The sequence below is a fragment of the Microcaecilia unicolor genome, chromosome 2, assembly GCF_901765095.1.
Source record: "Microcaecilia unicolor chromosome 2, aMicUni1.1, whole genome shotgun sequence".
Classification (NCBI taxonomy): domain Eukaryota; kingdom Metazoa; phylum Chordata; class Amphibia; order Gymnophiona; family Siphonopidae; genus Microcaecilia; species Microcaecilia unicolor.
The window spans coordinates 610,239,663-610,252,041 of NC_044032.1; the positions used below are offsets into that span (position 1 = coordinate 610,239,663).

Below are 12,379 nucleotides of genomic sequence, written 5' to 3' on the forward strand. Positions count from 1 at the left end.
GAGTTTATAAGCCAATTAGATCTTTCTAATCAGAGAGAGCCTGGTTCTTCTCTCTGTGAGGCTGTTTCACTTAAACAAACTAAAAAAATAAAACATTTAACATCACTGGTATGTGTTACTTCTGGTGAACTTTTCATCAACAACAGATAGTAACAGTTTTTATTTGTTAATCTTTAATTGCCTCTGCTTTCTTCTGTAGCTTTCTAAAGTTAGTTTTGGGTGTGTCTGTTCTCTGATGTACCTGGGATCTGTCCTGTCAATGGTGTTCTGTTTTGTTTTATTTTTATATATTTTTGAAATATTAGAAATCGCTTAGATAAGGGATTTCCCAGGGTTTGGCAAATCATCAAATTATTAATACACAAACATATATCTGACTGAAACAGCTTGTTTAGAATTAAGATTTCTGGAAAATATGTAGACAAGTAGTAAGAAGAAACTCAGAATAAAAACAACAACCTTAAACAACTTGCTAACTTAACACTAACCAGCAGACTGCTAACACCTGTCATTTCTTTCTCTATAACATCACCAAAATTCGCCCTTTCCTTTCTGAGCACACTACCAGAACCCTCATCCACAAGCTTATCACCTCTTGCTTAGACTATTGCAACTTGCTTCTCAGAGGCCTCCCACTTAGCCATCTCTCTCCTCTTCAATCTGTTCAAAATTCTGCTGCACGACTAATATTCCGCCGGTGTCATTATGCTCATATTAGCCCTCTCCTCAAGTCACTTCACTGGCTTCCTATCCGTTTCCGCATACAGTTCAAACTCCTTTTATTGACCTATAAGTGCATTCACTCTGCAGCTCCTCAGTACCTCTCCACTCTCATCTCTCCATACATTCCTCCCTGGGAACTCCGTTCACTGGGTAAATCTCTCTTATCTGCACCCTTCTCCTCCACTGCTAACTCCAGACGCCGTTCCTTTTATCTTGCTGCACCATATGCCTGGAATAGACTTCCTGAGCCGGTATGTCAAGCTCCATCTCTGGCGGTCTTCAAATCTAAGCTAAAAGCCCACCTTTTTGATGCAGCTTTTAACTCCTAACCCTTATTCACTTGTTCAGAACCCTTATTTTATCATTCTCACTTTAATATTCCCTTATCTCGTTTGTCCTGTTTGTCTGTCCTAATTAGATTATAAGCTCTGTCGAGCAGGGACTGTCTCTTCATGTTCAAGTGTACAGCGCTGCATACGTCTAGTAGCGCTTTAGAAATGATAAGTAAGTAGTAGTAGTAACCAGACGAACAACTATGTGTGGACCTCTCTCATCTTTGGACAACTTGTAGAGAACAAGAGATATGCAGGAAGAACCATGCAAGGTGACAGTCATTATTTGACTAGTTACTATGTACCGAGTAAACATCTCAGAAACCTCGGGAGGGCCTCAAGAATAGAGGAAAGGACTAATGGAAAGAAAATTATCAGGCAAAATCTAACTTCTTCTTCCACTGCGTAGCTTCCCACTACTCCAGAATCTGTAGGATGTTCAAAAGCAACCCCTAGAGTAGGTGGGATCCTCATACCACTGCCCCGAGGACCAAAACAAAAAAACTGTCTTCCAAGTGCACCAATGTCTACCCTGTGGTGCTTGACAAAGGTATGCAGCGTCCACCATGATGCCACCTTGCATGGCCAGTGCTAGGGTTTCTGGCACCCCACCCACCCATCCAGCATCTCCTCTCTCTCCTTTGTCCTCCCAACTCTCCCCCTCCCCTCTCTCTCCTCCCAATCCCTCCCCTCCCCCCTGTCTAGCACGTTCTCTCTCCCCTACCCTCAGTAGGAGCAACACAAACTCCTCCACTACTAGACACCTGACCAGTGCTTTTTTGTAACCTCAGGGACGGGATCATTATGGCTCCACCCCTACAGTAGCAACACCTCTTTTACCAGCCATGGCGCGCACAAACAGAAATATTTCACCAGTATAGCAGAAGAAAAATAACTTGTGATTTTCTTTTTCATTGTAAATAATTTCTGTAAGCTGTTACAGCTCCAATAAACCCAAAATGACACAAACCAAATTAGCACACAGAGTAGGAATCAAGAGAACAGTCTTGCCAAATCTGAAACACAATACATTATCAAAATATCAGAACCTAACAAACAGATCCCTATTCAGACACTTGGCCTTGCAGTCACACAAGCAGAAAAGAGATAGCCCCTCTTAAAAAATTAACCTGAAATCCTAAGAAGCTAGACTATGCATGCAGCACAATACCAGAAAAACAGAAAGAAAGCGAAGATACATACCTGTAGCAGGTATTCTCCGAGGACAACAGGCTGATTGTTCTCACTGATGGGTCGGCGTCCACGGCAGCCCGAGGAACGGAAATCTTCCTAGCAACAAAAGTTTGCTAGAGCCTTCGAGCGCGCACAACGCATGCACCGCGCATGCGCAGCCATCTACCGGCCCATCGCGCGAGAGCCCCTATCAGTTCGATAACAAAGCAATAAGAAGGAGAAAGACAACTCCAAAGGGGAGGTGGGCGGGTTTGTGAGAACAATCAGCCTGCTGTCCTCGGAGAATACCTGCTACAGGTATGTATCTTCGCTTTCTCCGAGGTCAAGCAGGTTGCTTGTTCTCACTGATGGGGTATCCCTAACCCCCAGGCTCACTCAAAACAACAAAGATAGGTCAATTGGGCCTTGCAACGGCGAGGACATAACAAGGATTGACCTACGAAGAACATCTAACTGAGAGTGCAGCCTGGAACAGAACAAAAATGGGCCTAGGGGGGTTGGATTCTAAACCCCAAACAGATTCTGCAGAACCGACTGCCCAAACCAACTGTCGCGTCGGGAATCCTGCTGAAGGCAGTAGTGAGATGTGAATGTGTGGACTAATGACCACATCGCAGCCCTGCAAATCTCTTCTATAGTGGCTGACTTCAAGTGGGCCACCGACGCTGCCATGGCTCTAACACTGAGCCGTGACATGACCCTCAAGATTCAGCCCAGCCTCGGCATAAGTGAAGGAAATGCAATCTGCTAGCCAACTGGAAATGGTGCATTTCCCAACAGCAACTCCCCTTCTGTTGGGATCAAAAGAAACAAACATTTAGGCGGACTGTCTGAAGGGGCTTGTCCGCTCCAGATAGAAGGCCAATGCTCGCTTGCAGTCCAATGTGTGCAACTGACGTTCAGCAGGGCAGGTATGAGAACGGGGAAAGAATGTTGGCAAGACAATTGACTGGTTCAGATGGAACTCCGACACCACCTTCGGCAAGAACTTAGGGTGAGTATGGAGGACTACTCTGTTATGATGAAATTTAGTATATGGAGCATGGGCTACCAAGGCTTGGAGCTCACTGACTCTACGAGCTGAAGTAACAGCCACCAAGAAAATGACCTTCCACGTCAAGTACTTCAGATGGCAGGAATTCAGTGGCTCAAAAGGAGGTTTCATCAGCTGGGTGAGAACGACATTGAGATCCCATGACACTGGTGGAGGTTTGACAGGGGGCTTTGACAAAAGCAAACCTCTCACGAAGCGAACAACTAAAGGCAGTCCAGAGATAGGCTTACCTTCCACATGGTAATGAAAAGCACTATTTGCACTAAGATGAACTCTTACGGAGTTGGTCTTAAGACCAGACTCAGATAAGTGCAGAAGGTATTCAAGCAGGGTCTGTGTAGGACAAGGGTCTGTGTAGGACAAGGGTCTGTGTAGGACAAGAGCGAGGGTCTAGGGCCTTGCTATCACACCAGACGACAAACCTGCTCCATTTAAAAGTGTAACTCTTTTTAGTGGAATCTTTCCTGGAAGCAAGCAGGACTCGGGAGACACCCTCCGACAGACCCAAGGAGGCAAAGTCTACCCTCTCAACATCCAGGCCGTGAGAGCCAGAGACTGGAGGTTGGGATGCAGAAGCGTCCCCTCGTTCTGAGTTATGAGGGTTGGAAAACACTCCAATCTCCACAGTTCTTCGAAGGACAACTCCAGAAGAAGAGGGAACCAGATCTGACGCGGCCCGAAGGGCGCAATCAGAATCATGGTCCCGCGATCCCGCTTGAGTTTCAGCAAAGTCTTCCCCACCAAAGGTATGGGAGGATACGCATACAGGAAACCCTTCCCCCCAATAAAGGAGAAAGGCATCCGATGCTAGCCTTTCGTGGGCCTGAAGTCTGGAACAGAACTGAGGGACCTTGTGATTGGTCTGAGCAGCAAAGAGATCGACCAAGGGGGTGCCCCACTCGTGAGGTTGCATTATCCTGCTCAGCCTGTCAGCCAGACTGTTGTTTACGCCTGCCAGATACGTGGCTTGGAGAAACATGCCGTGACGGCAAGCCCAAAGCCACATCTGGATGGCTTCCTGACACAGGGGGCTCGATCCGGTGCCCCCCTGCTTGTTGATGTAATACATTGCAACCTGATTGTCCATCTGAATTTGAATAATTTGATTGGACAGCCAATCTCTGAAAGCCTTCAGAGCATTCCAGACCACTCGCAACTCCAGGAGATTGATCTGAAAACCAGTTTCCTGGAGGGACCAACGTCCTTGAGTGTGAAGCCCATCAACATGGGCTCCCCACCTGAGGAGAGACGCATCCGTTGTCAGCGCTTTTTGTGGCTGAGGAATTTGAAAGGGACGTCCCAAGGTCAAATTGGATCGAATAGTCCACCAATGTAGGGATTGGAGAAACCCCATGGACAGCTGGATCGCGTCCGCCAGATCCCCGGTAGCTTGAAACCACTGGGAAGCCAGGGTCCATTGAGCTGATCTCATGTGAAGATGGGCCATGGGAGTCATGAACTGTGGAGGCCATGTGGCCGAGCAATCTCAACATCTGCCGAGCTGTGATCTGCTGAGACGCTCGGACCCAGGAAACAAGAGCCAGAAGGTTGTCTGCCCTCGCCTCGGGGAGGTAGGCATGAGCAGTCTGGGAATCCAGCAGAGCTCCTATGAATTCTAGTCTCTGAACTGGAAGAAGGTGGGACTTTGGATAATTATCACAAACCCTAGTAGCTCCAGGAGTTGAATAGTCATCTGCATGGACTGTAGAGCTCCTGCATGCAAGGTGTTCTTCACCAGCCAATCGTCGAGATAAGGGAACACATGCACTCCCAATCTGCGCAGCGACGCCGCTACCACCGCCAGGCATTTGGTAAACACCCTGGGCGCAGAGGCGAGACCAAAGGGCAGTACACAATACTGAAAGTGCTGCGTTCCCAGACGGAATCGAAGATACTGCCTGTGAGCTGGCAGTATCGGGACGTGTGTATAAGCATCCTTTAAGTCCAGAGAGCATAGCCAATCGTTTTCCTGAATCATGGGAAGAAGGGTGCCCAGAGAAAGCATCCTGAACTTTTCTCGGACCAGATATTTGTTCAGGGCCCTTAGGTCTAGGATGGGACGCATCCCCCGTTTTCTTTTGCACAAGAAAGTAACTGGAATAGAACCCCAGCCCTTCCTGCCCCGGTGGCACGGGCTCGACCGCATTGGCGCTGAGAAGGGCGGAGAGTTCCTCTGCAAGTACCTGCCTGTGCTGGAAGCTGAAAGACTGAGCTCTCGGAGGGCAAGTTGGAGGTTTTGATATCAAATTGAGGGAGTATCCCAGCCGGACTATTTGAAAAACCCATTGGTCGGAGGTTACGAGAGGCCACCTTTGGTGAAAACATTTTAACCTCCCCCCCAACCGGTAGGTCGTCCGGCACGGACACTTTTATGTCGGCTATGCTCGCCTGGAGCCAGTCAAAAGCCCGTCCCTTGCTTTTGCTGGGGAGCTGCAGGGGCCTGTTGAGGCGCACGCTGTTGACGTGAATGAGCGCGCTGGGGTTTAGCCTGAGCAGGCTGGCGAGAAGGTGGATTGTACCTACGCCTATTAGAAGCATCGGGAACATTCCTCCTTCCCCCATAAAAACGTCTACCTGAAGAGGTAGATACTGAAGGCGTCCGGTGGGAGAGTTTGTCAAATTTGGTGTCCCGCTGGTGGAGCTGCTCTACCACCTGTTCGACCTTCTCGCCAAAAATGTTATCCCCCCCGGCAAGGAACATCCGCAATCCGCTATTCTCCAGGTCAGAGGCAAGCAGCCAGAGCAGCGGCCCTAGACGCAACATCAAAAGTGTCATAAGCATCCCTGGACAGGAATTTGCGACACGCCTTCAGCTGCCTGACCATCTCCTGAAAAGGCTTGGCCTGCTCCGACGGGAGCTTATCAACCAAGTCCGTCAGCTGCCTCACATTGTTCCGCAAGTGGATGCTCGTGTAGAGCTGGTAGGACTGGATCTTGGACACGAGCATAGCAGAATGGTAGGCCTTCCTCCCAAAAGAGTCCAGAGTTCTAGACTCCCGCACCGGGGGCGCCGAGGCGTAATCCCGAGAACTCTTGGCCCTCTTGAGAGCGGAGTCCACAACACCAGAGTCATGAGGCAACTGGGTCTTCATCAACTCTGGGTTTCCGTGGATCCGACACTGGGCCTCAATCTTTTGGGGATGGAGGGATTAGTTAATGGTTTCGTCCAGTTCGCCAGCAATGTCTGTTTGAGGACATTATGCAGGGGAACAGTGGACGACTCCTTAGGTGGCGAAGGATAGTCCAGGACCTCGAACATCTCAGCCCTGGGCTCACCCTCAGTAACCACTGGGAAGGGAATGGCCGTAGACATTTCCCGTACAAAGTAAGAGAAAGACAGACTCTCAGGAGGAGAAAGTTTTCTCTCTGGCAAAGGAGTAGGATCAGAAGGAAGACCACAAGACTCCTCATCAGAGAAATATCTCGGGTCTTCCTCTGCCTCCCATGAGGCCTCACCCTCGGTATCGGACACAAGTTCTCTGACTTCAGTCCGAATCCGGGCCCGTCTCGACGCTGAGGAACTATGTCCTCGAAGGTGATGCCGAGAAGAAGACTCCTGCGCCGCCGGCAACGAAGCTCCCTCCAGCGACGTTGAAGGGGAGTCAACTTGGGTGGCAGCAGAAGCCGATGCCGCAAGCATAAGTCCCAGTGAGTCAGCTAAGTGCTGTTTCAAAGAAAGTTCTCTAGGTATGACCAGAAATGGTCTGATCAAAGAATTTTCAGTTGATTTAACTTTCAAATTCCCCTAGAATATAACTTTCCTTTTGTAAATAAATCTAAATATTCCCAATAATTATAGCAGTTTCATCAATGTAAAATGCAACTTTATAACCACAATGCAGTTTGAAAAGCCTATCCTCTATCAGAGCTAGGCAGGAAAAGAAAGAGGGTTCACAGGACAAATTAATTAAGCAATAAGCATTAAATTAAAGAGAATATCAGGTTTCTAAACCTGTAGCCAAAAAGTTGAGAAGTTAGAATAAAATAATCAGAATTTACTTAGCAGTAATTTGGTTCAGGTCCAGCACATGGAATGCTACAAACAAGTGGTCTCTGTCTCTCTATTCAGAGCCCAACCCACCTCCTGCTGTGCAGTGATTTCCTCACAGTGAGTCAGCTAAGTGCTGTATCAAAGAAAGTTCTCTAGGTATAACCAGAAATGGTACAGTCTGATCAAAGAATTTGCTAAACTACGACTTCTTAGAGCTTTAAGATCTTATACAATTTAGATTACTAGTACAGGCAATAATTTTGTCATACCTGGACTATTGTAATTCATTGTACACCGGGACTAATCAGGTTCTTTTAAAAAGACTCCAGTTGTTGCAGAGTAGTGCTGCGAGGTTGATTTTCAGTTGTAAGAAATTTGACCATATCACTCCACTCTTTAAGGCCCTCATTGATTACTTATTGATCTAACAGCAGACTTTAAGATACGTCTAGTTCACAAGATTTTTTTTTTTACAGATGTTGTCCATTAGATCATGTTAATTTAATTCAGAACACAAAAATCGTCCCACTTGTAGTCAATATTTTAAAAATTTAGCTCTCCCTTCAGTGACTAAAATTTGCTATAAACATTTTTTTGAACAGCTTGTTTAGCTATTATGCAGTTAAATAGTGGCATTCTATTCCTACTCAACTCCGGACCATCTAAGACTATTACTTGTTTAGGAAGTTTTTTAAATAGTCCCATAAACAGTATCCACTTCCCAACTAAACCGTGCACCCCTAATACAACAACTTCCCCTTCCCCACCCCTCTAACCGTTGCCAAACCCAACTCAACTTAAGAATGCCCCCTTGTTCTTTGGGACACTCTCTCTCCCCCTTCCCCTCTCCCACCCCCCCATAATACTCCACAATCCTAAATACATGTCAATCGCTGGTGAAATCGAGCCCATCCACCCGTATGTCGCAGTGCCCCCCTCCCTGCGGTATGCCGTTAGTCGCTCCAATTTACATTTCCAGTCACCCAAAGTCGGGGGGGGGTCTGCCCTCTTCCAATACTGTGCTATGAGGCACTTAGCTGCTGCCAACCCCAAGCGTAACCATTTCCTCTCCTCCCAAGAGTCCCTCTCATTATATAAGCCTAAGAGGCACACCAAAGGGCTACACACCAAAGATGATCCAATCAACTTTACTAGCGCTGTCATAACTGCTTGCCAAAAGGACACCACCCTGCAGCATGCCCACCATATGTGTAGAAATGATCCCCTTTGTGACTTACACCTCCAGCACAAGTCGGATGTACCAGGGTACATCCTCTTCAATCTCTCAGGTGTGTAATACCATCTGGATAGAACTTTATATGAATTTTCTTGTACCAAAACACAGATCGAAACTTTCTGAACTTCTCCACAAATAATTTCCCACTCCTGATCGGAAAAGCGGCAATTTAAATCTTCCTCCCAAGCCCCCTGAAAACCAAATGGTCTGGGATCATAGCCCCTAAAATATTTATCCATCACTGATACAGGTCTGGGCACCTTTCTCAACAAAAGCCACAGATTTTCCAAACTTTCCTTCTCCTGAGGGTCTCCCCCTTCCATCCCATTGTTCCCACAAAATGTTGAATCTGTATATAGGGAAAATTGTCCCCCCCTCCCGACAAACTATACATGGAGTACAGCGTATCAAAACTCTTCACCCTCCCCCCTTGCAGCACATCCCGAAAATTCACAATACCCGCTTGCTCCCAACACACAAAACTGGCATTTTCTCTCCCTGCCCCAAATTTAGGCTCCCATCTCAAAGATGTCAATGTCGATACCCTACCAAACTGCCCCCATTTTCTCCACACTTCCCCCCACAATTCCACCAAATGCCTCACATATGTATTGTGTACCCCAGCCAAGATCACTCTCACTCCCTCACTAGTCCATAAATAAGAGCTCATCAGCCTGTGCGGGCTATATGCTTGCTCCACCTGACTAGCAGGCTTAGTCATCCCCCTCTCCCAGTCTAGAATCATCCTCAATCGAGCAGCCACATACCACCATTCAATATTGGGTACCATTCTACCCCCCCCCCCCTCAGGAACACCCCAAAACACTCATCCAGCCAAACGAGGATGCCAACCCCCCCCCCCCCCCCCCACCATATATACTGTGACACAAAACCCTGCAATAGCTTAAGTGTCCGATTCGGTACCTTCACTGGCAGCACCTGAAACAAAATTAGCAGTCTAGGCAACACATTCATCTTCACCACTGCCATATGCCCCCACCACGAGAGCCACAATCCCTTCCCTTAAATCGCAGGTTGTTGCGTCGTGACCTATTCTCCAGGTCCTCCACCTGTTCCTTGAGTTGTTGTTATTCCCGCGTGTCCTTATTCACCACTTTGTGTAGTTTTCTCATATCTTGCTTGAAAGTCTCCATCCCCTCCTCCACCTCTCCGACACATGTTCCCAAATCACGGATTTCAGCCCTGATTTCTCTCAGGGCAATCTGTATATCCTGTCTGACCCCTGCCAAATCAGCCTTCAGGTCCTGAAACCAATCCATCATCTCCTGTTTCACGATGTCACCAGGATCAGGGCCCTCCTCAGCCTGCTCCTCTCTGGCCCCCGCCGGACTCACCGCTATCTTTGTTCCACTCCTCTCTGTCCCCGCTGACGCCACCAAGGTTTTTTTCCTTTGCTCCATTGAAACGGAATATCTCCAATCCCTTCTTTGGTGGCATTCCTCAGGGATCTTTCCCCCTCGAGGCACCCTTCCAGATGCCACAGATTCACTCGCTCAGTTTAAGGCCCCAATGGATCTCTGCACTGAAGCTGTCCTCTCCGTCCGTAACCTGCAGGCACCCCACAGCTTTATTTCTATTGTTTCCAGTCTTCTCTTTCACTCTGCCTGCCCACGCTCTTCTTCAGAAAATCAGTCCTCTCTAAAGGAAAGTAGCAAGGAGCGGGCCGAAGCAGTCAAAAACCATCTGAAGGCAGTTTTACTTTAAAAGCTATGCTGTCAGTGTAAGATTCTACACAGAGAACTGCGTTACCTTTCAAGTCTCTGTAGTTTGCAGCTCCTCTCCCAGCAGTGCCCCAGCTGGCCTATCCGCAGGAACGGCAATTCTCCTCCACTCATCACCCAGCCTCCACCCCGAAGGCCGACACCGACGAGCCCCAACGCTGCAAAAGCGTCCAGCAACGTTCCTCAGATGCCGCCGCCCTCTGCGGCTCACTGTCTCCTCAGCGACTGCCTTCCCCCTCGCCGATCCACCGCTCCCGCCTCACAATGAACTCAGTATCCTCCCGTCTGCAGCGGCGGCACCTCTCTCCCGCAATCGCCCGCTCCATGCAAGCACGGGCACGCTTTCCTGATCCTCCCCGCTCTTCGATCTCTTCAAATCAGCGCCTCTCAGCCGCCGACTACTCAGCTTTTAATCCCTGGCGATTTTGGCACCCACTCTGGGCAGGTACGGGTGTGCATCCATATCTTTTTGGGATATGTCCTTCTACTCAGCCGCCATCTTGGATCCCCCGGTATCAGTATGTTTCTTGATGAGGTCAGCAACCGCCTCAACCTTCTCTCCAAAAAGGTTATCCCCCTGGTATGCAGCATCCGTCAATCTCTGATGAATCGCCGGTTCCAAGTCAGAGACATGCAGCCATGAGAGTCTGCACATCGCTATACTTTGGGCAGAGATCCTGGACGCCACATAAAAAGTGTCAAAGGTACCCCTGGCCAAGAACTGATGACATGCCTTCTGCTCTTTGGCCAACTGGTGAAGTGACTCTGCCTGCTCTGGTGGGAGACAGTCAGCCAAATCTAACATCTTATGAACCAAGTCCCGCAAGTAGACACTCGTGAAGAGCTGATATGATTGCATATGTGACATGAGCATAGAGGCCTGAAAATCTTCCACCCAGGAGTCCAGGGTTCTAGATTCTCTGCCCGGGGGCACCAAAGCATAGTTCCTAGAACTGCGGGTACTATGCTATCACGGCAGGCGGGAGGGCACTCATGCGTGCGCAGTGGAGCATGACTCGCACTCCACAAAGCTCTTATAAGCTGATTACAAGCCAGGCTGGGCAACGCAGCTCAAATTTATCCACATGTGAGAATAGGCCTGCTTGTCCTCAGGGAAGGTACTTTACTAATTCTCAATATGTTAAAACTGACTAATCTCTGTATCTGGCTATTAATTGAACTGGGCACCATCAATATCTTATTAACAGTACCAGAAACATACAAAATTCATGTAAATTCTATTTACAAATTCAATATATATGCTCACCAGGTGGAGGACCACCAAATTTCCTTTGTCCATTTTCTTGTACCATGTTGTACCCAGTTTTTTCCATTAGAGCCAGTAAAGCAGCTTCATTCTGTGTCCCAGTTCGTGCTTTGTTGCATCCATTTGTTATATCTGAACTTTCATCATTCATAATTGCAGCAGCTTTAAAATAGAAAAGCAGAGTTTAACATAACCAAATAAAAATTATCCAAAATCCATAAGCCCATAAAATAAAGATTTTAATAACATTGGACTATTTATGAAGTTGTGTAAAAATGGCAGATTTTAATGTTAGTTCCCATGGGATTTACCAAACTATAGTGCTGAATTTCCCTGGTTTGCAATCACAGCACAAGGCCATGATCTTTTTAAAAATTATTTTTAGAAGTAACAGTAGACCCAATTGAGGAATTCCCACATCCATCCCTGGCAAAACTCATTTGCAAAAATAAAAAAAGGAGCATCCCTCTATTTCCCCCCACCCCCAACAAAAAAAACCCTCACTTTTTCCTAACAGAGAGAAAGTCAGTATGTCCAATCCCTTAGCTTAAAAACACCCCAGCCTGAAGATGCTGATCCCACCAAATTCTTTGAAAAAGATACCCCACATCAACTTTCTCCACCTCAGACCTTCATCTTTCCAAGTCTACCACAAAATGTTTTGCATAGGACCTATACCCAATTGTTCCTGTCCCAAAATTACTATCATCAAAAAGGGTAAATTAGACCTTACCTGCTAATTTGCTTTCCTTTAGTCCCTCCGGACCAGCCCAGAATATGACTGATGGGTTGTGCACGCCTTCCAGCAGGTGGAGACTGAGAAAAAAACTGTAACTCCA

The 12,379-nt window shown here is 47.5% G+C and overlaps 1 protein-coding gene across 1 annotated transcript in view; it reads right to left on the bottom strand.

Moving 5' to 3' along the window:
* RBM46 (RNA binding motif protein 46) overlaps window positions 1-11,691 on the bottom strand; it is a 53,601-nt gene extending 41,910 nt beyond the window's left edge. Inside the window, exon 1 of the mRNA XM_030192688.1 lies at window positions 11,541-11,691. Within this exon, the coding sequence (XP_030048548.1) occupies window positions 11,541-11,691 (151 nt within the window). The remainder of the gene's footprint in view (window positions 1-11,540) is intronic.
* Window positions 11,692-12,379: the final 688 nt, after the last annotated feature.